At 37.0% G+C, this 23,539-nt stretch overlaps 1 protein-coding gene across 1 annotated transcript in view; it reads right to left on the reverse strand.

Annotated features, from left to right (window-relative positions):
• Positions 1–21,577, reverse strand: part of LOC134754551 (calpain-C) — a 67,466-nt gene extending 45,889 nt beyond the window's left edge. Inside the window, exons 1-2 of the mRNA XM_063690855.1 lie at positions 21,441–21,577; positions 4,560–4,698 (exon numbers count right to left, since the gene is read on the reverse strand). Coding sequence (XP_063546925.1) covers positions 4,560–4,697 — 138 coding nt within the window. The 5' untranslated portion in view covers position 4,698; positions 21,441–21,577. The remainder of the gene's footprint in view (positions 1–4,559; positions 4,699–21,440) is intronic.
• Between the last annotated feature and the right edge of the window lie 1,962 nt (positions 21,578–23,539).

Here is a 23,539-nt window from a genome sequence, read left to right on the forward strand (position 1 = left end):
AATTTAATATGTCTAAATTATTGTATGCCTGTTATGCGCAACTGATTAGTTTTAAGTTTTTTTTCCCCTCACTAGCTCGGAAAGTTGTCGTTTATCCTTCAATACAAGCGGGGAAAAACGCGTTTTATCCACTAGTGGGGAAAGTAATTTGACCTTGGATGGAGCGTGTTTAAGTAGCTTGACAGATAACAAAACGTAAAACGCTCATGATAATGGTTCGTTCGATATTAATTATCATTAAATAAATGGTTTGAGAATCTAATAAAAAATACCAAATTTAGCTTTATTTAATGATTTTAAGTCATAAACCTTACAATTCCATAAGAAACGTTCGTTTTTTTATAATGATGTTAAATATAATTCTGAACGCACAAGTTGAGTCGATGCAATTTCACATCGCATCGCATCGCATTTTCGCATCGTTGACATTTCATACATCAGAAAAGTCAATGTCAACATTATCAACAATTTTTCTCACCGACTTGCGTAAAAATACACAACTTCCAGAGTTTTCTGTTATAATATCGTAAAGAAATGAGTGATTCCAGTGATGAAGATGATCTAACGCCTGTGGATGTTGCACTTTCCTCGCTATAGTGAGGTGAAAAGTTTTGTGTTACACACGGGCGCAAATGTATTTTATTTCTCGTGTGTTGAAACACTCGCTACGCTCAGGATTCTATTTTAGAACCACTCGCTTCGCTCGTGGTTCACCTATAGAATCCTTTCGCTTGCTCGTGTTTCAATTCTACACTCGCGGGTAAAATACAACTTTGCACCCTTGTATAACAAATAACTATTTTATTGTTGTTTTAAGTTTTTTTTTATTATTGCCGTTTAAGCGTTTTGGTGAAATACTGTCATTTTTTTTTCACCCTGCCCTTATCCCACGTTATGTGGGGTCGGCACAACATGTTTTTCCCTTCCATTCTCCTCTATCTTTCGTCACCTCAGCACTCACTCCTTCCTTTCTCATATCCTCTCACACAATCCATCCATCGCTTTTTGGGTCTACCATACGCTCTCCGAGTCTCCGACCATCAACATTCATCCCTAACATTATTTTGCCTATATGGCATTCATCCGCTTATATGTGGGAAATAAATGAAATACCATCAGCTAACAATCAATTTATCAATTTACCACATTTACTGTCCAATCAAAACTAGTTCTTATTCCGTACGCAATACAAACTTGACCTTAAGTTTTTACGTAAAATAAATTAACACTCGCACAAGCAATAATGAACTGTACTCAATCCTATTAAAGTTAATTTTCCGATGTGTTATCAACAGTCGTGTTAGCAATCTTTGCACGCTGCCGCTGCGCCGTGCAGTACCGTTAACACGAACTCAGAACTAAAAGGCCCTAAGTACATCACGTTTGTATGCACATAAGACGTTTTAGAATTAAAGTTTCAAACGCGGATGAGTAAAGGCTTAAGCGCCACGAGTTACAATGTACTTGTGTCGTTTTTGAATTGAGAGTGTAATACGGTGGAATAGCAGCGCGTTTGTAGTCACCAGTTATACTGGTCCCTCGTTTAGTACTACAGTGAGAAAAGTACAGACCAAGTTATTTTGGTAATATGAGAATTTGATTTAGATGGGAGCAAATGAATGGTCTATCGGAGTTTGTTGATTTCTAACTGAACTCTGATACGGCAAATCTAAATCTTAGACCGATTTGTTGTGACTAAGGGTTTCTTTTGTTACTTGAAAAGTATAAAATTGCATCACATAAATACGCATTTTCTTCAGATATAGGTAATTATTTTTATGTAGATTAACAATAGTACATTACGATACAAGTGCGAAAAATAGGAAATTCGCACATGTGTCGTACAACGTTGTACAGTACATATGGCCCTATAAATTTTCGACATACGTAATGTGCCAATTGTCGCACTGCACACTGCTAAGTTGAAAGGCTGTAACTGTATACTCCCTAACAGCATTTATACGTCATTATGACGTCAGCGACGTCATTATGACGCCATTATTACGTCATTATTACGTCATTATGACGTCGCTGACGTCACTTTGTTACCTGGGCTGTGTCTATTTTTGTATGGGATTAAATTGGAAACTCAAAATCCCATACAAAATGACACTTAACGCAAAACACTTACGACACGTCACGCTATAGAACATAGAAACCGCACATTGCGCGACCATTTGTGGTATTTTCTATAAAAAGGGACCTTATTGTCGATGGCGCTAAAGCCATTATAAACGATGCTCCGAAATAAATACAATGCCGCGCGACGCTGTGCGGCGTAAGCGCCATCGACAATAAGGTCCCTTTTCATAGAAAATGTCCCATTTAAGTTACTGTGTGAGGATAAACGTTCTACTAACATTTGTGCCATTCTCAACCAAAAGGGTACTTATTGTCGGTTGTCAATACGGGGCTATTTCCGTATAGCTTCCATTTAAAATCAACCTTATTGACAACCGACAATGTGGTACCTTTTGGTTGAAAACGTCACATTTATTTGTGTCTAGAACAGAACTACAGCTGATTTTCTTACGGACCGCGGTTTTAAACAATCAGGGCAAGTTAAAGCGAGTGAAAGTTTGACCAACTTTAATACATTATTATGCTCGTTCATCGAAATAATGACCCTAAATCTTGTAACGCAAGGTCTCATTTACTTTAAATGTACGTTATAACGTTGTTTTTAATGTCGATTATATTATATGTGGTATTTTCTATAAAAAGGGACCTTATTGTCGATGGCGCTTACACCATTATTAACGATGCTCCGATATAAATACAATGCCGCGCGACGCTGCACGGCGTAAGCGCCATCGACAATAAGGTCCCTTTTCATAGAAAATGCCCTAATTGATTAAGTTTAGGTTCTAAGTCAAGTTTAGTATCATTTTCAACTAAATCAAAGATGTAGATGATGATATTTCATCTAAATCGGTTGAGCGGTTCCCCATACAAACCTACGCCTTCCTTTTCACTTTTTAGGGAACATTATTGGGATAAAACTGTCCTATGTTCTTTCCCGGGACTCAAACTATATCTTCACCATATTTTATCTAAATCGGTTCAGCGGTTATTGATTATGCATACAGATTTCCACCTCCCTTTTCACACCCTTAAGGGATGATTTTTGAGATTAAAACTATCCATGTTCCCTGGGACTCAAACTATCTCAATACCAAATTTTAACTAAGTTGGTTTTAAGCGTGAAGACAAAATAATTTTTTTTTTTAATTTTGTTTTTACTTCGAAATGGTGTCAATATGATATCATAAATGAATTCAACATCCTCGATTTATACGAAATCGATACCAAACTTGGCCTAGTAGCTGAAATGATATAGATGTCAAAATAAAGTTAAGAGCCTCCCCCCCCTCGCACGTACGTACCCAGGTAGCAAAATGACGTAAAATGACGTCAGCGACGTCATAATGACGGCATTATTACGTCATTACGACGTCGCTGACGTCATTTTGCTACCTGGGTAAGTATGATTGTCGCATTTGTACTGTCCGAATTCCGTGCATTCGGAGGTCGAGAAAGTGGGGGGGTGTGCGCCGCCGCGCCCGTACGTACAAAATGACACCACTGTCATGACGCCCAACATTCCTAACATTCCTCAGCCGTGCACGGAATTCGCGCGCGGACAGTAAATTCTTTTCGTTATTGGGTTGGAGATCGTTAGTTCGGGTCTTCGTAAAAACCGTACATTATAAACGTTTCCTTTAATTAAAAAAAATTACGTCAAAACCGAAGGACTGGTGAGTTATTTGGGCTGCAGGTGGAAGTATAAAATGTGCATACACTCGAGGCAATTACAAAGTTATTTCAGGAAGTAATTAGTATAGTAATTACTTTATGCTAGTTTCTTATCGCATAAATTAAATTTGCTTTTGTTTACGTTACACATGCAATAATACGTAATAGCGTAATTTTATTCTTCAAAGTAGATTGATCTACTGGTTAGTTTTCAGAAATTATGATATAACGTTTTGAAGACGTGTTCCGAAATTTCCATCTAAAATTATATTTCCACGGGAAAACGTTTTATTATACTTTTTTTCAAATAAAAAATAAGTTTTACGGTGGTTTTACTGACAACGGAAAGATAAATTGTAGCTTGTAGCTTACCTTTGTTTTGGTAAGGAGTCCAGTCTACGTTCGATAAATTTACCTCAGTTTTACTAAGCTCTGCGCTTAAAAGACTTCACTTTAGAGTGAGTCAAGTTCAATTTTGAGTATTATTAGAGCGTGACTCAGACAGACATGACATTTTGAGCATGTGTCAAGCTCTTATCGAGTCTTTTTGAAGCATAATTCGAAAGATAAATTTTCGTATGCTAAAAAGCGAGTCAGATGGCCGAAGGCCCAAGGGCAAAGCGTTCAAGCCTGCAAGGCCGACGGCAGAACTCCGCGTAGTGCCGAAGGCCCGTAGCGTCAAAGATAGGCACGCTATCTACGCGAGGCCAAGGGCCGATTTAAAATGCTCTCCTCAAGTGTGTTTAGAGTCTTTTAAGTCTTTTGAGCATAGTCCGAGTTTGTTTCGGTATTTTTTCCCTTACCTTGGCCCTCTTCCACACGAAGTGGAAGGGCGGGGTCTGGTGGTAGAACACGGAGGCCTGCGCGGCCGGGAAGTCGGGGTCCTCCCACAGCTGGCCGCGCTGCTGGCACTCCGCCTTTATCTTCTCGTAGTCCGTCATTCTAGGAGGATGAAAATAAAGTAAATAATAAAACAAAAAAATAAGAACGAACCGCCTATCATGTGCGGCGCGAGCTATATGGGGCATTTTCTATGAAAAGGGACCTTATAGTCGATGGCGCTTACGCCGCACAGCGTCGCGCGGCATTGTATTTATTTCGGAGCATCGTTTATAATGGCGTAAGCGCCATCGACTATAAGGTCCCTTTTTATAGAAAATACCACATCTATTTATAGGGCTGTAGCCGCGCGCGTCACTTGATGTCTTTGACGGTCAAAGGGTTAAAATAAATATAAATATAATGGGACATTATTATTATTTCACCAATTAACTAATAAAATAAAAATAAAATATTATTATTGACAGAAGCAAGTACAAAATAAGTGTTCAAGTCCCCGACTTCTGAGCTAGGTAAAAACCTGTTACAGAAGTCGGTGTCCTCTCCCAGACAATGGGAAATGGAAACTGTATAGAAAAGCTCCACTAAGCCCCACAGTAAGATCAAGAAGGCTTGTGTTGTGGGTACTCAACTACTCATATATACTCGTATTATTATATAAATACTTAAATACATAGAAATACCCAAGACTCGGAACAAATGTCCGTGCTCATCACACAAACAAATGCCCTTACCGGGATTTGAACCCAGAACCACCGGCTTCATTTACCACTAGTCTCTCTTCTCTCGTCTTACCACTGAACGGTCTGTAGTACTTCTTCAGTTCGATTGAAATAGTCGCGTTTTCTTTCAATTTTCAGACAACGCGAAATCAACTCTATTTCCTACACTTTAGGTTCAAATTTCAGTGGCAAATTTTGTGCCTTAGGAGGCTAGAGCACCTACGCTAACATCTTAAAACTCTTAAAAGCAATCTTATAGATGCCTTTTGGACACAAATACGGCAAAAGTTTAGACTGTGTTTGTGTGCGTGCGTCTATATTAAGACTACTTTTAGATGTGTGTATACTAGAGCGGTACTGTCATAGTAAATTTAAAACTAAAAATGAAGATTTATAAAAATACGATAAAATGTATTTAAATATGGATAAATGATTTTTTTATTTGCATTAATTATTTTTATGATTTTGACCCATGTTCTTTTACTGATATGCGTTAAAATTGTTAAATAACAAACAAAACCGTCAACGCCATCTATACGACAGTAGGCCAAAGCTAGTAGCGCCCTCTGATCGAGAATCAAATTTTCTTGATTTTCGAGACACGTTTTTTCCTTAGACTGTATCCATCTATTACGGAGTTATATCTATCTTTGGTAGGTACTTAGGAAAGGCGAACAGTTTAAAAATGGATTATCTCTAATACAAACGAATATTACAAATACAATGGAATTTCAATAGAATATATTAAACATAAAATAAAAACAAAATGCAAACAAGACAAATATTTTTCTGAATTTTTGTTATGGGAATACAATTTGCAATCGGATAGTGGAAACCATATATGTTCTGAATCGAAAATATCATCTGAAATTCGGCCGTCACAAGCTCTGATTCATGAATTGAACCCCTAGCACAGAATAAGTAATAGTATTATCATACAGCACCGCCCCGCCCCGACTCGAATTACCTCGCCCCGCGACAGCAGATTGACGGCCGTTTGCCGGCCGCTCATGACGCGTGTACAAACGTGCCGAACGCACAGAAACGCAAGTGATTTTTGATGTATAGCGTATCCGCCCTGTGGTATCGGCTACGACAATGCGTTCCTGTATTAATTAGTTGGTATTTGTGGCTATAATTGTGGTATTTTCTATAAAAAAGGACCTTATTGTCGATGGCGCTTACGTTATTATTAACGATGCTCCGATATAAATACAATGCCGCGCGACGCTGTGCGGTCCCTTATAAGGTCCCTTTTCATAGAAAATGCCCCCTGTACAATTGTCATCTTCGCAGGCCCCGGTAATCTATGGACTTATGGAGCCGCTTGTTGACTTCACTGATTGCGATGTTTCGCTATTTTATGGTATGATGATCATGATTCTTACTACCGTTAAGTTTGGATGATAGGCGTTGGATTGTATGACATACACCTACTAGTACAGGGTTTCTTAAAGTGGGGTCCGTAGCATGTTTATCGGGGGTCCGCAGTAAGTCAGTTACCTACTTTTAATATACTTATTAGAAAATTTTGTAGTAAACTTGACGAAATCGAAGTGTAATAAAACTTAATTTAAAAAAAAAAAGATAATTATTATCCTAAAATATTTTTTGACCGGGGTCCGTGGAAATATTTAAATTGTGAAAATGGTCCGTGACTGCAAAAAGTTTAAGAAACCCTGTACTAGTATATACACGGGTAGAATATAAGCAGGGTTCGAAATTATCCAGATAAGTATAGTCTTTGATAATTATCCCAGCTACCTATATTTATTTTCTTTGATCGTAAAAAATAATGATTGGGGCGTTTTTTGCTATGTACAAATAAAAACTTACCTAATATTGATAAGTTATTTTATTGACCATTGAAATATAAGATAATTAATATAATCATCATGTAACAATTTAATTATATTTCGTCTATTTTAGTTTATTATCTAATCGATAATTATCAGGCATAAAAATCACGATATTATGTATAGCCCTAATATTCAATAGCCATAATGATTATTTTCCATAGTATTGTCCTAAAACATATGGGGCATTTTCTATGAAAAGGGACCTTATTGTCGATGGCGCTTACGCCGTACAGCGTCGCGCGGCATTGTATTTATTTCGGAGCATCGTTTATAATGGCGTAAGCGCCATCGACAATAAGGTCCATTTTTATAGAAAATACCACATATTAGACCTAAGCATTTTTGCGATAACTACCACCTAGTCTAATTTTGTGGCAATTACCATAGGTCGGACAAATCATCGCAAAACCATCAAAAATCATTTATATCTCAAAATAGGACAAGATTTATTAAACTCGTATTATGTATAATATTTTTGAATAAAATTTCCAGATTATACTCAAAACTGCAGTTCAAAATTGTTCATTTTTCTAATTGCCAATTACCCAGCGGGGAGCAAAATAAATTTTACGGTATAAAAATTAGGGCAACACTTTATCTAAAAATCATAAAATTATTATTATAATTGTGGGAAAATGGAACTCAGTAGCACTACGTATTGTTGAGATTGAATGTGTGTGTGTGTGTGTGTGTGTGTGGCTGCCTGAGAAATGAGTCACCTGACACACATGTGCAGCTCTCCAATGTGTGGCCCGTCGCATAAGCGGAAGCGGGGCGGGCCACACATTTAAAAATAATTCAATAACATCTTATAAATAGACAAACTTCGCATTGACCCGCGGTGCAAAATGAGGCGTGTTAGAAGTAAAACCAGCAAGGTGCGAGTCAGACTCGTGCACGAAGGGTTCCGTACCATTACGCAAAAAACGGCAAAAAAATCACGTTTGTTGTATGGGAGCCCAACTTAAATATTTATTTTATTCTGTTTTTAGTATTTGTTGTTATAGCGGCAACAGAAATACATCATCTGTGAAAATTTCAACTGTCTAGCTATCACGGTTCATGAGATACAGCCTGGTGACAGACGGACAGACAGACAGACAGACAGACAGCGGAGTCTTAGTAATAGAGTCCCGTTTTTACCCTTTGGGTACAAAACCGTAAAATGGGATAAGTAGGAACCGACATTGAATATAGATTCAATATAGATTGAATTTAGATTCTTATAAATTGACATAAATGTAATTTGTACTGTAATCATATGTTGTGAAATAAATATATCTAATCTAATCTAATCTAATCCTCGATAAAAAAATATTTTTACATGTGGCACGTTGATTTTTATACATAAAAAATAGTCCGGCTGTGTTAATTTTAGTATTTTAATGATTTTCTGTCGTTTAATTTCATAATTTTGAAGATAGGCACAAAATAGTGCGAAATCTCAACCTCACCCCTTAGTTGAGGTTATAGAGGATAGCAATGGGGTGAGATGGGAAAATGTATGGAGTGAATCTTTTGGAATGTGAATTTAGGATTAGCTTGCCTTGATCCGCTCTCCGTCCCACTCTCCGCACGGGCCTTGCCTTAATCCGCTCTCCGTCCCACTCTCCGCACGGGCCTTGCCTTAATCCGCTCTCCGTCCCACTCTCCGCACGGGTGGATGGGTTCCGGGGATGGATCCTGGCCCCATATCTTACACCTCTCACTTCTAGTGATTCCAGTAAACAAGCATACGGCCCGCCTGATGGTAAGCAGTCACCGTAGCCTATGGACGCCTGTAATTCCATAGGTTCATGAGCGTTGCGGACCCTTTAAAAACCTGTACACTCCCTTTTTTGAAGAACCCCATACTGTAGCTTGTATACTTTAGGGGCTATATTTTATCCGCTACCATTGATGTTAACGAAAGCCGTGCACCATGTTAACCAGGTTAACCGGTTAAACCTAGAGTTACCATGGTTACCAGTACAATTTGAGACTGGGTTAACGGTTCCACCGGTTAACCCCGGGTTAGTGGGATGGTGCAAGTGGCGCTTAGTAAAATATAGGTACAAATCGTTAACCATTATTAGTGTACTGTACACGCACTACACGCAGCCAGAGAAATAAGAAAAAGAAAATGGAGGTGGACAGGTCATACGTCAAGATCGAAAATAGACAAATGGGCACAAAATATAACCAACTGGTACCTACATACAGCAAGAGAGGTCAGGGACACCCGAAAATTAGATGGGAGGACGATTTCCCAACAAAGTGGATAAGAACAGCTCGAAACAGAGATGACTGGAAAGCTTTAGAGGACGCTTTTGTCGGAAACCCCGACAACGTGACTAGTGAAAATTAATAATCAAAGAAATTAAACATAACTTTAAAAGCGTCAGTGATTAAAGGCTAATTGTATTGTATTGTATTAGTGTACAGAACAGCGACCGTCCCCGGAACGTCGGCCCGCTCCCGCCCCCGCCGCCCGCGCGCGCCGCACGGATGTCGTCGTCGATCTGGAGCATTGGTTTCACGACGCCACTCTTCCTACGCTAGGCGCGGTTCTCATACAAATGGTCAACAAGCAAGGTCGAGAGTACCAATAGTGTAAATTTCATTGGATAGCGTGAGGTGATGTACGCGTTTGCGTTAAATGTCATTTTGTATGGGATTTTGAGCTTTCAAAACTCTTGGCGCGCTGTTCAAAATCCCATACAAAAATAGACATAACACAAACGCGAACGCACGTCACGCTATCGAATGAAATTTACACTATTCTGTACATAACACCTACCTTTGTACATAACTACCTTTGTATGGGAAGGTGCAATTCGGCCGAGCTTGCCGGGGACTCTTAATAAGTAACTACTGTGCTACTGAGTTTCTACTACGAAGAGAAAATAAAATGTGGTATTTTCTATAAAAAGGGATCTTATTGTCGATGGCGCTTACGCCATTATTAACGATGCTCCGATATAAATACAATGCCACGCGACGCTGTGCGGCGTAAGCGCCATCTACAATAAGGTCCCTTTTCATAGAAAACGCCCCAATTAGTTGCCTAGTTAATAATTAAGTTCATACATCACACACACTCTACATAGGTACATCTTATTGTTTACTGTGGTAACTAATTTAATTTACTTTATAGTAACTCAAACTTTAGTTAGAAATGTGGATCAAAACTACGTATTTGCGTTCACACAGTTAAATACCTAGTTAGTTTGTTATAACTATATTAATTGCAGTTTGTGGTAGTTTCGAGTTAAAAGTTATAATTAGTTGATTCTGTGCTACACCGTAAGCCCGGTAACTCTACTTTACCCGGGTTTCTAACGAGAAATAACCAAAAATATATATTTCAATAATTACCCGAAGCGTTGGCGAAGGTCTATTTTTCTATTATTTTCTATTACAAAAAGGCAAGCATTTGACCGTAACCTGATGGTAAGTGCCGATGCAGTCTAGGATGGATCATGCTAACCTAAAAGATGTCTATTCACTCTCGATTTAAGGGGCTACCTGAGGTTTTCATCGATTTTTGACAAGTTTTGAATCGTATCTCCTACTTTTGCACTACATATAGAATTATAAGACAAGCGGCTATCGGTTCTTCAATCTTTTATCTCCATTTTTGTCTACCGGATTGTGAAAAAAATGAATACTTATTTATTTATGATTGTTTTAAACATTGTCTAAAAAAACACTTTTTTCGTATCTCGATTGCTGTGAAAGATCTTACTTATACGAAATCTACATATTTGGGTTTGTCTTAGACGTCTCTAAAAATTTGTCTAAGGTTTTAATTTTAAACTAATTAACACAAAAGTTATGGCCAGAAAACCAGTTTTTTGGCCTAAAATTGTTCAACTTTGATGCCAAATATTTCAAAAACAATGAACTTTGAAGTAAATATGGGATACTATATTGCTAAAATCCGTTGCTCTTAATATGATAAGCTACAAAAAACATTAGAAAACTAAGGGATTCAAATCGAAGGTCATTGGGGCATGGGAATCATGGGATCCCCTTAAAAAGATCCAAGTTATAGTGGACAGGTCTACGTTTTGACTTGAGCAAAATGCTTCAGTATGTCCGGATGTTCTCCTCTACTTCTACTCTACAGTACCTCGCTCTATTTTCATTCTATCTTATTACGGCCCAGCCATAGAAATGAAAAATCGAAAATTTGCCTCTGCAATTAAAACCAATACTGTAAGTTAATTTTGCATTGTTTAATAATTTAAAAAACAATGTTCCAATGAGGGCTAACGTTTTTGTGCTCACCAGTTGGCGCCACTGTAATGTACCTATAGATCCAGAAAAGCAGATCTCTAGAAAATTATTTTATGCTTATTTTTATAAAATCAATACGTTCTAATATACACAAAGGTATTTTGATGTCTAAATGTGCCATTTTTTCAACCTGTTCAATTTTGCATATATTTTAGTTGGCCCTTTTTTAGGGTTCCGTACCCAAAGGGTAAAAACGGGATCCTATTACTAAGATTCCGCTGTCTGTCTGTCTGTCCATCTCTGTCACCAGGCTGTCTATACCTCATGAACCGTGATAGCTAGACAGTTGAAAATTTCACAGATGATGTATTTCTGATGTTACAACAAATACTAAAAACATAATAAAATAAATATTATTTTGGGGCTCCCATACAACAAACGTGATTTTTTTGCCGTTCTTTTGCGTGATGGTACGGAACCCTACGTGCGCGAATCCGACTCGCACTTGGCCGGTTTTTTAAACCATTAATATTTATTGAGCTATACGAGTATCTATTTGTTTATTAATCAAAGATGGACAAACATTTACCACAATTACGAATACGGAGTGAAAATTCCCGATAAAAAAGCTTGAAACCCCCAAAACTTCTATGATTTTGACATTTTGAAAGACCTCTACACTAGCGCCCTTAGCGGCGAAATTAAACGCGGTAGCCTAGAAGAATAAAACCAAACGGAGACGCCACGTCTGTAATTTTCTGTACAAAAAAGTACCGATTTTAGCGGGGGAGGGGAACATCAAATGTATACGTAACGTAAAAATAGCCATGTCAGATAAACGTCAATCCATATATTGTGTATGACCATTGGCCGACTATTTTCGGCAGAGGGGAATGCCTGTTAATGGCTACTCCATTGGTTATATCATTATATCTTCCTAGTTTACCCTAGTCGAATTCAAGACTACCTACTAGTTTTAAAGACAATCACTGCCATGTTGGCTTAAAGGATGACTTACGGTAGACCGGGACGTCTCCGGGCCGGAGCTTCCGGCGCTTCGTTTTCTATGGAAGGCATCACGTGATCACCTGTCATGTCATAGAAAAGTAAGCGCCGGAAACTCCGGTCCGGACACGGCCCGGTCTAACGTGAGTCATCCTTAAGCCGTTAAGGATACCTTTTGCGATTAAAAAACGGTTCATTCTATAGACAACAGTTTGATAATAAATAAAGAATTCCACGAAAAAGGCAGTGGTTATGCTAATGAGGGAGACAAATGTCGAGTTGGCTCTATAGCCTAGCCTTGTTTGATAGCGCTATAGATTGTATTATGGGCCATTATAACTGATTTCAACAAATCGCTGCTATACTTACTCAACCTCGTATCTGCAACACTCATTTGATGACAAAAACACCCGTATTCCGAATGAAAGAAAAGCGACATTTCCATCAAGTGATTGTTGCAGATATGAGGGATTATGTAAGTATAGCGACGAAATGGGGTGCGCCGTTTGATTTTTAATTTGAATAAAAAAAATTGAGAACTATTCTTGTGGTGCCATGAAAAATAAGCAACCACCATGTTTTTTTTTCAGAGCAGTGTCCATTCGAAGAAAGAAATCGGGTCAAATTCCTGCGTAGTAAAAGTAGCGTAACTAGGGGGGGGGGGGGGGGGGGGCAAGGCAATATTTATAACGGGTCACTCACGTATTTTAAGTAGAAAACGTTCGTATTTTAATATGTCTGCGTCTCACGGAAGTTTTATTATTAAAATTTTCAAATCCTATCATTCGACGTGAGAGGTACAAAAACATTGGTACAGTGGTACAGTCGCCATCAGATATATCGGAGCGGCCAAGGCGCTCACAAATATCTGAACACGCCTCTATTGTCACGGCGCTAGAGTGCATGTTCAGATATTGTGAACACCTCAGCCGCTCCGATATATCTGATGGCGACTGTACGACCGGGGTTTGAACTAGGGCTCGCGGTCGAATCCGTGTTTCGTTTACACGTTTCGAATACCCGTTTCCGAATAATACGTAAACGGTTTTCTGGCCCGTTCCGCACGTTTAATTAAGAAACGTGTAGTTAAGACCCGTGTACACGGATAAACGGGTATTCGAAGATACGTATCTTATTTATCCGTGGCTCCGGACACGTCCTTGACGATAGTAGCGAAGGAACGAACGCCAGCTACAAATGAATGGACAAAAGATTCATGACGAGTTTCTGTCATATTTAACCTTATTCCGTGGGTCATAGAGTCGAAATTCAATAAACGGTTTAGAAAACCCTTTCTTGAGCAGGTAGTTTTTGCTTGCAATAGGTATTACGAGTATTCACGCTTCTTATCAAAGTAGTATTTTATATAGCACTTTAAATAGCTACTTTTTTTACGTTGCGGGTTAGCAATAAAATAAAATAAAAACCTGCTAGTACCTATTTAAAAAAAATTAGAACCATCGAGTTCAGTATGTAGGCAGGAAGTCAAACAAATGTTCGAAATTGGAATTAGGTAAGTATTTATAAAAAAATACATTTTTAACTTGCTTCTTTATTTTAAGTTTAATTTGAAAACATGATATAAAATTGTATTTCTTGTCATGTAATGTAGTGTAGGTACACCTTATAAAACAAAGTCCCCCGCCGCGTCCGTATGTCTGTCTGTATGTTCGCGATAACCAGACCTCACCTGTGAATGAAGTTTTTTTTGGGAATGTGTATATTTTGTTAAGGTTTTGTTTAAATTGGTAGAAATATGACGATGTTTGCTAATGAAGTTAGAAAAAATCACGCTGGCCAGGAGCTTAATCGGAAACGCTGCCCAATCTATTTGAGATATAACGACACAATGTATGGTGGAAAAAAGTCTACAAAAAAGTGCGCGATGGCTGTCTGTCTATATTTTAAGAATAATTAACCCATTATTAACTTCTAAAAAAACCGGACAAGTGCGAGTCGGACTCGCCCACCGAAGGTTCCGTACAAAATTTAATTTTAAATTTTAGTTGTTATAGCGGCAACAGAAATACATGTGTAAAAATTTCAACTGTCTAGCTATCACGGTTCATGAGATACAGCCTAGTGAGTGGTGACAGACAGGTGGATGGAAGTCTTAGTATTATTGGGCTTCCGATGTGAATACTTGTTACAGAATGTATTTTATTATGCTTGACTCTCCATGCGAAGCCGGGGCGGGTCGCTAGTTATTAATAAACACTTTAATTCAATTTGATAAAATTGCACCTTCTCAATAAATTCTAATTGTTTTTGCTCTAGGTACCTCTTACCATAGTAAAACGCTTTTTAGTGCGGCGCGGCTACAAAACAATGGAAAACATTTTCTTGTGCAGATGTTTTGACCTTATTACAACGACATAAAGCTTATAATTCGCGGTGACACTTGCGATAATAGTTTGGGAACCTACATGTTTTCGACGATGACAAACAAAAGGATATTGGAAAACAATGGATGGATGGACCATTTAAGTTTATTACCTGAACGCTAGTGAGAAAGTGACCAAAGTGAATTATGAATAATTACCAATTTGAGATCTATCTTAATGTATTTAGCAATATTATCGCAAGTTATCCAAGGTAGTATGGGTTTTTATGGTTCTTGGGTAAAATTCTGCTTTTCATTTGAGCATGATTACTCGATAATCCCGCTTTTGTGTACCTAACTTTTTTTGCGCCGTTGGCAGGTTTGTTGTTTTCGCAAAGCAGTAATACACCCGAGATAAAAATAACCACGAAATAATTAAACTGTTATTTTTAATAAATATTGTATTCTGTCTGCACACCTATTATTAACGAAAAAATACTATACCATTATGTAATTATTAAAAAAAACTATGATCGATATCGAATTTATGTAATTAGCTTAGAAGCAATCGGTTTTATTAAATGATATAAATAGTTTAAAATAAAAATTATATATACCTACTATTAAACATAGGAAGATGGCTCAGTACCTATGTTTTATCAATACGGTTAAATACAATTAAAAAAAAAGTAATTGTACGGTTTTATGAAACCATTGTAGGCATTTAACTAAAAAATTTCGGAAATTAATTTGAATTACGGTATTAAAATGCGGTTTTAATGTTAACTTAATAAATTGGGGCGATAGAATAAAAGTTTTACTTTTAAAAATCGTACGACAAACGAATTCATCTGAAGTCAACATAATAATAGTGGAAAGTGGACCTTGTTACCATTGTACATTGGCTCAAACTGGTTCGGAGTATTCAGACCCGTTCGGAACGGTCTTAAGTACCCATGTAAACGGAGATACGTGTCTGAGATACGTTTCTTGGGAACGTTCCTTCGAAACGTTTTCGAATCCCGGTGGTTCCGTGTAAACCGGGTTCTTAGTACCGCTGGGCTTAAGAACACGGGTATTCGTTTCGGCGTGTAACACGGATACCGGGAGCCCTAGTTTGAACCCACTTCGTGAGTCGTGCGATTACCACCAGCCGCCAGGTTACCAATTTTCTCAAACGTATCAGACAAAGGTTCTTATACACTAAGAAACAAATCAAAGTTAATGCCACCACCCTCCCGATTAAAACTTCATTCGTCTGGCCCATTATCAATGCCCATAAAGATATATAATAAACTACCACAAAATAATAAAGAAAGAAAAGAAAGAACATCTATTTGTAAGAAAATTAAAAGAAACCCTTATTAACAATAGTACATTATTGTCGAGGCTCGGAAGTAGCTACTTGCTGGCTGAGGATTCGTTTTAAACGGACGACCTTGGGAGTCCGTTTAATTGAATCCGAAGCCAGCAAGTAGCCTTCCAGCCGAGTCATATATAGTGCTTTTCTCAAAAATGGCGCAATAAATACAAATATAATAGAAATATTTTACAGAGGCAACGTTCTTACGTATATATTTTCACAGAAAAAAGTAAAAACAATTGATAAGATTTGCTTTGCCGCCTTTCTATTTTTTTTTATTGAAAAACGAAGTGTCTGCCGAAAATACGCCAACCTATTTGAGACAGCTAAATAGTCGCAGTACCAACATTATAATAATAAGTACTGATCATCTGTTTGGCTGTTTAATGGACCTATGCCTTCATTTGATATGGCCACCAACTTTTAAAAAGTTTGGAACTCGACAAATAATGGAATTCGTATGCAACATTGCAGTCCCGAAATCGAGACTGCAATGTTTTTAACTTTTTAATTTTATTGACTGACCATAAACTACGCACTTCGCGACCTAATTTTTAACCGGCAACGTCGACTTTGCCGTCCATTTTTGAGAAAAAGCTATTACACTGTCGACGAATATCTAATGATAAGTTTTAAGATGTAATAAGATTACAATTTAACATTTTTATTTGTATTAGGTAAAAGTTAGGTTAAGTAATATTGCTATGCCCTTGCAGGCTCATGTTTGAAACTACTCATTTGTTATTTAATACCCATATGTACCTAGAACATGAATGCAAATAAAGAACTTGAACATGGAGATAGTCTCCATGTTCAAGTCATATAAAGGAGCCAAATCTCTATTTATGAAAAGTGTCCATCAAAAAACAGTAATTAGGCGGCGCCACCATACACCGAAATACTACCAAAAACAACCTACGTAATTTGGTCGGGTTATTTGTTGCCTTATATGGTTCATGTTATACTCATGTCCCAGAGCCTAACTAGCGCCACCGGAGAGATTAGGAACTATTATTTACAGCTGAAAGCTGGTCACTTTTGTAATAGTTGTGCAGTAAGAGATTGTCGTCCTTTCTATACCGTCCATAAACTTGAACTTCAAGTTTCAAAATGTAAGACATGAACGTGTTCATTCCTAATTTTCATGGTCTAGATGTTCGCTAGTATTCAGGTTGGATGCTGAGAATTGTTCCAGCGCTCCAATTATTGTTATATTTGCAGTTAAATACATTAATTGGCGTTTATCACTAGTCTAGTGCTCACTACTGGGAATCCTATGCTTTCATAATACACTAGCTTAATTATGTACGCGACTTCGTTTGCGTGGAATGATGATGATTGATAAAAACCGGCCAAGTGCCAAGTCGGGCTCGCGCACGAAGGTTTCCGTACCATTACGCAAAAAACTGCTATAAAATCACGTTTGTTGTATGGGAGCCCCATTTAAATATTTATTTTATTCTGTTTTTAGTATTTGTTGTTATAGCGGCAACAGAAATACATCATCTGTGAAAATTTCAACTGTCTAGCTATCACGGTTCATGAGATACAGCCTGGTGACAGACAGGCGGACAGCGGAGTCTTAGTAATAGGGTACCGTTTTTACCTTTTGGGTACGGAACCCTATGTCCTTCCCCGGGCCTCAAACTAGATTCATACTAGAGCGGTACTGTCATAGTAAATTTTGTAACCCCAGTAAATTCACTGCCATCTGTCGACACACTTTAAAACTAAAAATAAATATTTATAAAAATACGATAAAATGTATTTAAATATGGATAAATGATTTTTTTATTTGCATTAATTATTTTTATATGATTTTGACCCATGTTCTTTCACTGGTATGCGTTAAAATTATAATCAATCAATCAATCAAAATATTTATTGTTGGTCATGAGTTACAGGGATGTTATTCTAATGTACAATGGTCTTCATGTCCTGCCTCAGAGAGGCGTACAATATGGAAACTTAATTCTAAATGAGATCATTTATGTAAATATATTAGCTTAAGCTACACATTACAAAATTGGTTAACATAGCGTTTTATATTATTCTGTTAAAAAATCGGAGATGCTGTAAAAACATTTCTCCACAAGCCATGGAAAAAGTTTTCTTTTGAACTCCATAGGCATCAACTTCTTTAGGTGGATTGGTAATTTTTTATATATTTTTGGACACATAACCATAACACTCTTTGAAAAAAATGCCGAAGTGGATGTAGGATATCCAATATCATAACCATATTTTTAACTGAAGACGTGGTCTTGGATTTCTACTTTCAAACATAATTGGGTTATTTTTTACAAACAGACTGACTTCAAATATGTAAAGGGCTGGAAAAGTTAGTATTTTATTCTCGAGAAATAGTGTACGACAATATAAATAACAAACGAAACAGTCAACGCCCTCTATACGAGTGTAGGCCAAAACTAGTGGCGCCATCTGATCGAAAATCAAATTTTCGTGATTTTTGAGGCACGTTTTTTCCTTTTCATACCAAATTTCATCTATCGGTTCAGCAGTTTAAGCTTGAAGAGGTAACAGACAGTCAAAATACATATTAAATCACATTTACAATCGGGTCTATCGCGAAATTATTTTGTTATTATTTACCGACGTTTCGACACAGGTGATTTCATATGAGTTCAAAACGCGAAAGTTTAAAGTATAAATATTATAGTCAAAATATTTGTCATAGGTATTCTTTGAAATAGTAAAGTACCGGAGTCCGATTCAAATGGGTTATTTCCACTAATTACTAAGTTTTCACCACTGGTGACAACTGATATTTTGGGCGTTTTCTATGAAAAGGGACCTTATTGTCGATTGCGCTTACGCTGCACAGCGTCGCGCGGCATTGTAATTATATCACAGCATCGTTAATAATGGCGTAAGCGCCATCGACAATAAGGTCCCTTTTTATAGGAAATACCACAATTAGTCTCTCTCGGCCGGATGCACGTTCTACGAACTTTCATTCTAGTAAGTAAGAAGACATCTTGCATTAAACTAGAATCTTACTAGATAGGTATTCTGAACATATTAGATTATTTTAAACCGGGTCACTCACGTATTATTAAGTCGAATAGCTCGACATGTTTCGGTCCGATTTACACGCCGCGCCCTCGACCAGTGAAGACGTATCGTGTCTCCGTGAAGACGGTCCTCGTAAATTGGACCGAAACATGTCGAGCTATTCGACTTAATAATACGTGAGTGACCCGGTTAAAAATAATCTAATATGTTTGAGTCTCATGGGAGTTTTATAGGTATTCTGAATATTGTATAAAAAAAAATTCAGTTCAGAACATATACAATAACCTACCTTTGCGCCGACTTGAACAGAACAGGGCAAGGAAGTGTCATTATGAAGGTCATATCAGGCGGGCCGTATGCTTGTTTGCCACCGACGTAGTATAAAAAAAAATATTTTCATAGAAATACACACTTTGTCATTGCTGTGCAGATTTAGCTTGGTCCTACTTTACTATGTTAATTATTGATGGTATAGAAAGAATCGCAATCTCTTATGGCAGAATTGTTGTAAAAGTGACCGCGTTAAGCTTTAAATAATAGTTCCTAATCTCTCCGGTGGCACTAGTTAAGCTCTGGGACATGAGTATAACATCATAGAGTAACTTATACTAGAGCGGTACTGTCATAGTAAATTTTGTAACCCCAGTAAATTCACTGCCATCTGTCGACACACTTTAAAACTAAAAATAAATATTTATAAAAATACGATAAAATGTATTTAAATATGGATAAATGATTTTTTTATTTGCATTAATTATTTTTATATGATTTTGACCCATGTTCTTTCACTGGTATGCGTTAAAATTATAAATAACAAACGAAACAGTCAACGCCCTCTATACGAGTGTAGGCCAAAACTAGTGGCGCCATCTGATCGAAAATCAAATTTTCGTGATTTTCGAGGCACGTTTTTTCCTTAGACTGTATCCATCTATTACGGAGTTATATCTATCTTTGATAACATGAACCATATAAGGCAACAAATAACCCGACCAAATTACGTAGGTTGTTTTTGGTAGTATTTCGGTGTATGGTGGCGCCGCCTAATTACTGTTTTTTGATGGACACTTTTCATACATAGAGATTTGGCTCCTTTATACAGTCTCCATGATGTTAATGTAAAATGTAGTCATCTTGCGTTATTTAATTTACTCTTGAAGTAAACTTTATTTCATGTGGTACAGAGTTCATAAATATGTATACATTTTTTCACCTTATTGCAATGGATTAAGGTGAAGAAATGTATACATATTTATGAACTCGACTGTACCTACGTAGGTAAATCTAATTGCAAAAAAAATCTTATCTGAGTAAAACTAAAAGAAGTCTACACACAAGGCTTCTTTTTAAATGGAATATGAATGATGTAGAATAAGTTTTTGAGTGTTATATTTACCCCAACTAACCCTAATATATTGAGTTTATTTTATGAGCAGAGAATGCATGTAGGTATTATTTTGTCTATGGTCATATAGTTTGTCAAAGGACTGTCTTATTTCAAACACAGACAGAGAATTATGCTATTTTTGTCTTAAACTAGTACTAGCACCCAAAAGAAAATGATGAGTATAGTTTTTTTTTAAATTTTATTGTTGATTAAAAAAAATGGTATTTACACGGTTTTTTTTTATAAAGCATAGTAGGGTCTGTCATAGTTATTGGCCACTACAAAGTAATTGGCCACTCCTAACAAATCAGAAAGTAAGCCTTATTGTTAAGAGTGACCAATAGCTAATAGCTACAGCTCACTAAATTTAGTAGTCATTCGCTGGGCCTTAAAAACTAACATATCAATTACCATTGCCAATGCGACTTATTACAAAACTAGGGCAAATTACTAGGTAATTTATTCATCACAACCTTAATTACATATTTACAATTTACAACACAACTGTCGAAAACAATAGTTTTATGTTTATTTCTGTTTAATATAAGCAATGTTTTTTACGTCCGGAATAATGCATCTTAAAAGCTGAATTTACTTAAACTAACCGACTTTTACGCTCTTTTAGAACCACAATTGCGAACGTGGAAAGTCAAAATTCTGAAGAAAGTCACACTTAACTCACTTCTCCCAATAATAAACCCATACAAAAGTCGAAAAAAGTATCTAAATATCAAAACAAAGTTTCCATTAGAAATAAAGTTTTAAAACAGAATAACGCCAATCTTATTGTTGCGTTCCGTATGAAAGTTCTTGTCCGACCGGTCTTTAAACTTGCTCCACTTAACAAATACTCACTAAAATCGCTTATAAACTATACGCCAAGTTATTGATAACTTATAAAGAGTAGTTTAAGCATATTTTTACTGACCTGGAGGTAAGTTACATGGTCCGTAGTGAGTGAAACGGGCGCGGGCGGCCGTCACGGAGGGCGCGGAGCGACTGGAAGCAGAGGAGTCTGCGTTTCGGCCTGTTCCCCCCCACTGCTTTTGGCTCAGGCTTGTGTGTTGAGAGCAGCGTGTGACTGCGTCTAGCGGCTCAAGCGGAGCGGGCATACGCAAAATTCTGCGTAGGGGACGCCACTAGCACAAACTGTAAACAAACCGCCTTGATGCATCAATGACATCAATGTCATATTTATTCGTAACAAATAATCTGTGAAAACTTGCCGTCAGGGGTCATCCATAAATTACATCACACGAATTTCGTGATTCCCCCCCCCTGCTTGTCACACCTGGTCACCTGGCAACCCCCTCCTCCCTGGTGAGACGTCACATATTTGGCAATTTTGTTTTCATAGAAATTAGCAAATCGAATGAAATTTCATTATTTCAATAAAAAAAATATTTTTAATCACGCAAAATAGGCGCCAGTCGTCGAGTTGCGGAAAATCGCCCGAACTCAATACAATACAAAATATTTTTAATAATTTTTAATAATATAATATTTTTTAATAATAATAGCAATATTAGTATGACACGAAACCGATTAGGAATAAAATTTCATGAGTAAAAAATATATATAATTTAAAAAAACTAGCCTATTTAGTTATACCGCGAATAAGAAATAAAAAATAAACAATTTTCGGCTACAAGTTAGTGACGTCACGAAGTTTGTGACTCCCCCTCCCCCTCTCCCCTATGATATGATATGATATGATTCATTTATCTCACAATATACAATAGCACTTAAAATTCCACATGGTAAATTCTTAGGAATTTACACACACACATGTCACAACATGTCACATTTTCTGTCACCAGAAGATCTGCTGCATCTCACACCCGACGCAGCTGCTCGACTCAACACCCTGAACGTTGATATTTAATGCATAATTAATACCGGGTGTTTCCTGTAACAGGAGCATTAAATTAAACTGGAGGCTGTACGGCTCAAACTGACCAACATTTGTTCAGCAACTTTTTAAAATTATGAAATTTTTAGATTATACCTTTTTCATACTAATTAAATATTATTTTCAATGTACGCTGCCATCTGTGTGTTTGACGTTGCTTGTCACCCTTTAAACATAACAAATTTTGCAATACATTGCGTCTTAGAATAAACTTTAAAGTGTAATGAAAATCAAAACACAAGTTATTTTTAAAAGTTGCTGAACAAACGTTGGTCAGTTTGAGGAGTACAGCCACCAGTTTAATTTAATGCTCCTGTTACACGAAACACCCGGTATAATATAGAATAATGTATAACTTATTGCCTATTAACGTATCTATGCCATACGATTAAATAAATAAAAATCATTTTCTGGACCCCCTCCCTCCCCCTAAACGTGTGACGTAATTAATGGATGACCCTTCACAAGCGGCATTATCGCCTGAGAAAAGTGCATACACAGTCTCAGTATACTCCCTAGTAGCAAAGTGACATCGGCGACGTCATTTATACGTCATAATGACGTAACGGACGTCACAATGACTTATAAATGCTACCTGGGCTGCACTTAATTAGGTACCCCAGTAAATATCTGCGCTCTTCTAGTGATTATCTTAGTTTACTCGTAACTTCACTAATAATTCTATGAAAGTGGAAAAAGTGTTAACTCAACATTGTATCTCTATCCTGTTCTTTTTTCTCTCTTTTGTTTTTCTTGTTAACTGTTTAAACCAATTTTCCCTCTCTAGTAAGATAAGTAAAGAATATTTATAAGTTAGTAAGTATTATTAGTTGTAATTTCGCACACCATGCACTTTACGCAGTTTCTATCTGTGGAAACTTGTAATTGGCTCACTGCTTCTATGTTATTACCTAACGTGTTACTTCAGCTGTAAGTTTTCCTAATAAATAAAATAAAATAAATAAATAAAACATTATAACATTATTGAGAATAAATCGTGAAGGATAACTAATACCTAATCCGTCTGACATCGATCGGTGCTAATTGGGAACGTAACCTTTATCTAAGAAAATACATGATTAAGTATTGCTAATTACTTAAAAATAATCTCGTTA

Source organism: Cydia strobilella, chromosome Z (assembly GCF_947568885.1).
Source record: "Cydia strobilella chromosome Z, ilCydStro3.1, whole genome shotgun sequence".
Classification (NCBI taxonomy): Eukaryota; Metazoa; Arthropoda; class Insecta; order Lepidoptera; family Tortricidae; genus Cydia; species Cydia strobilella.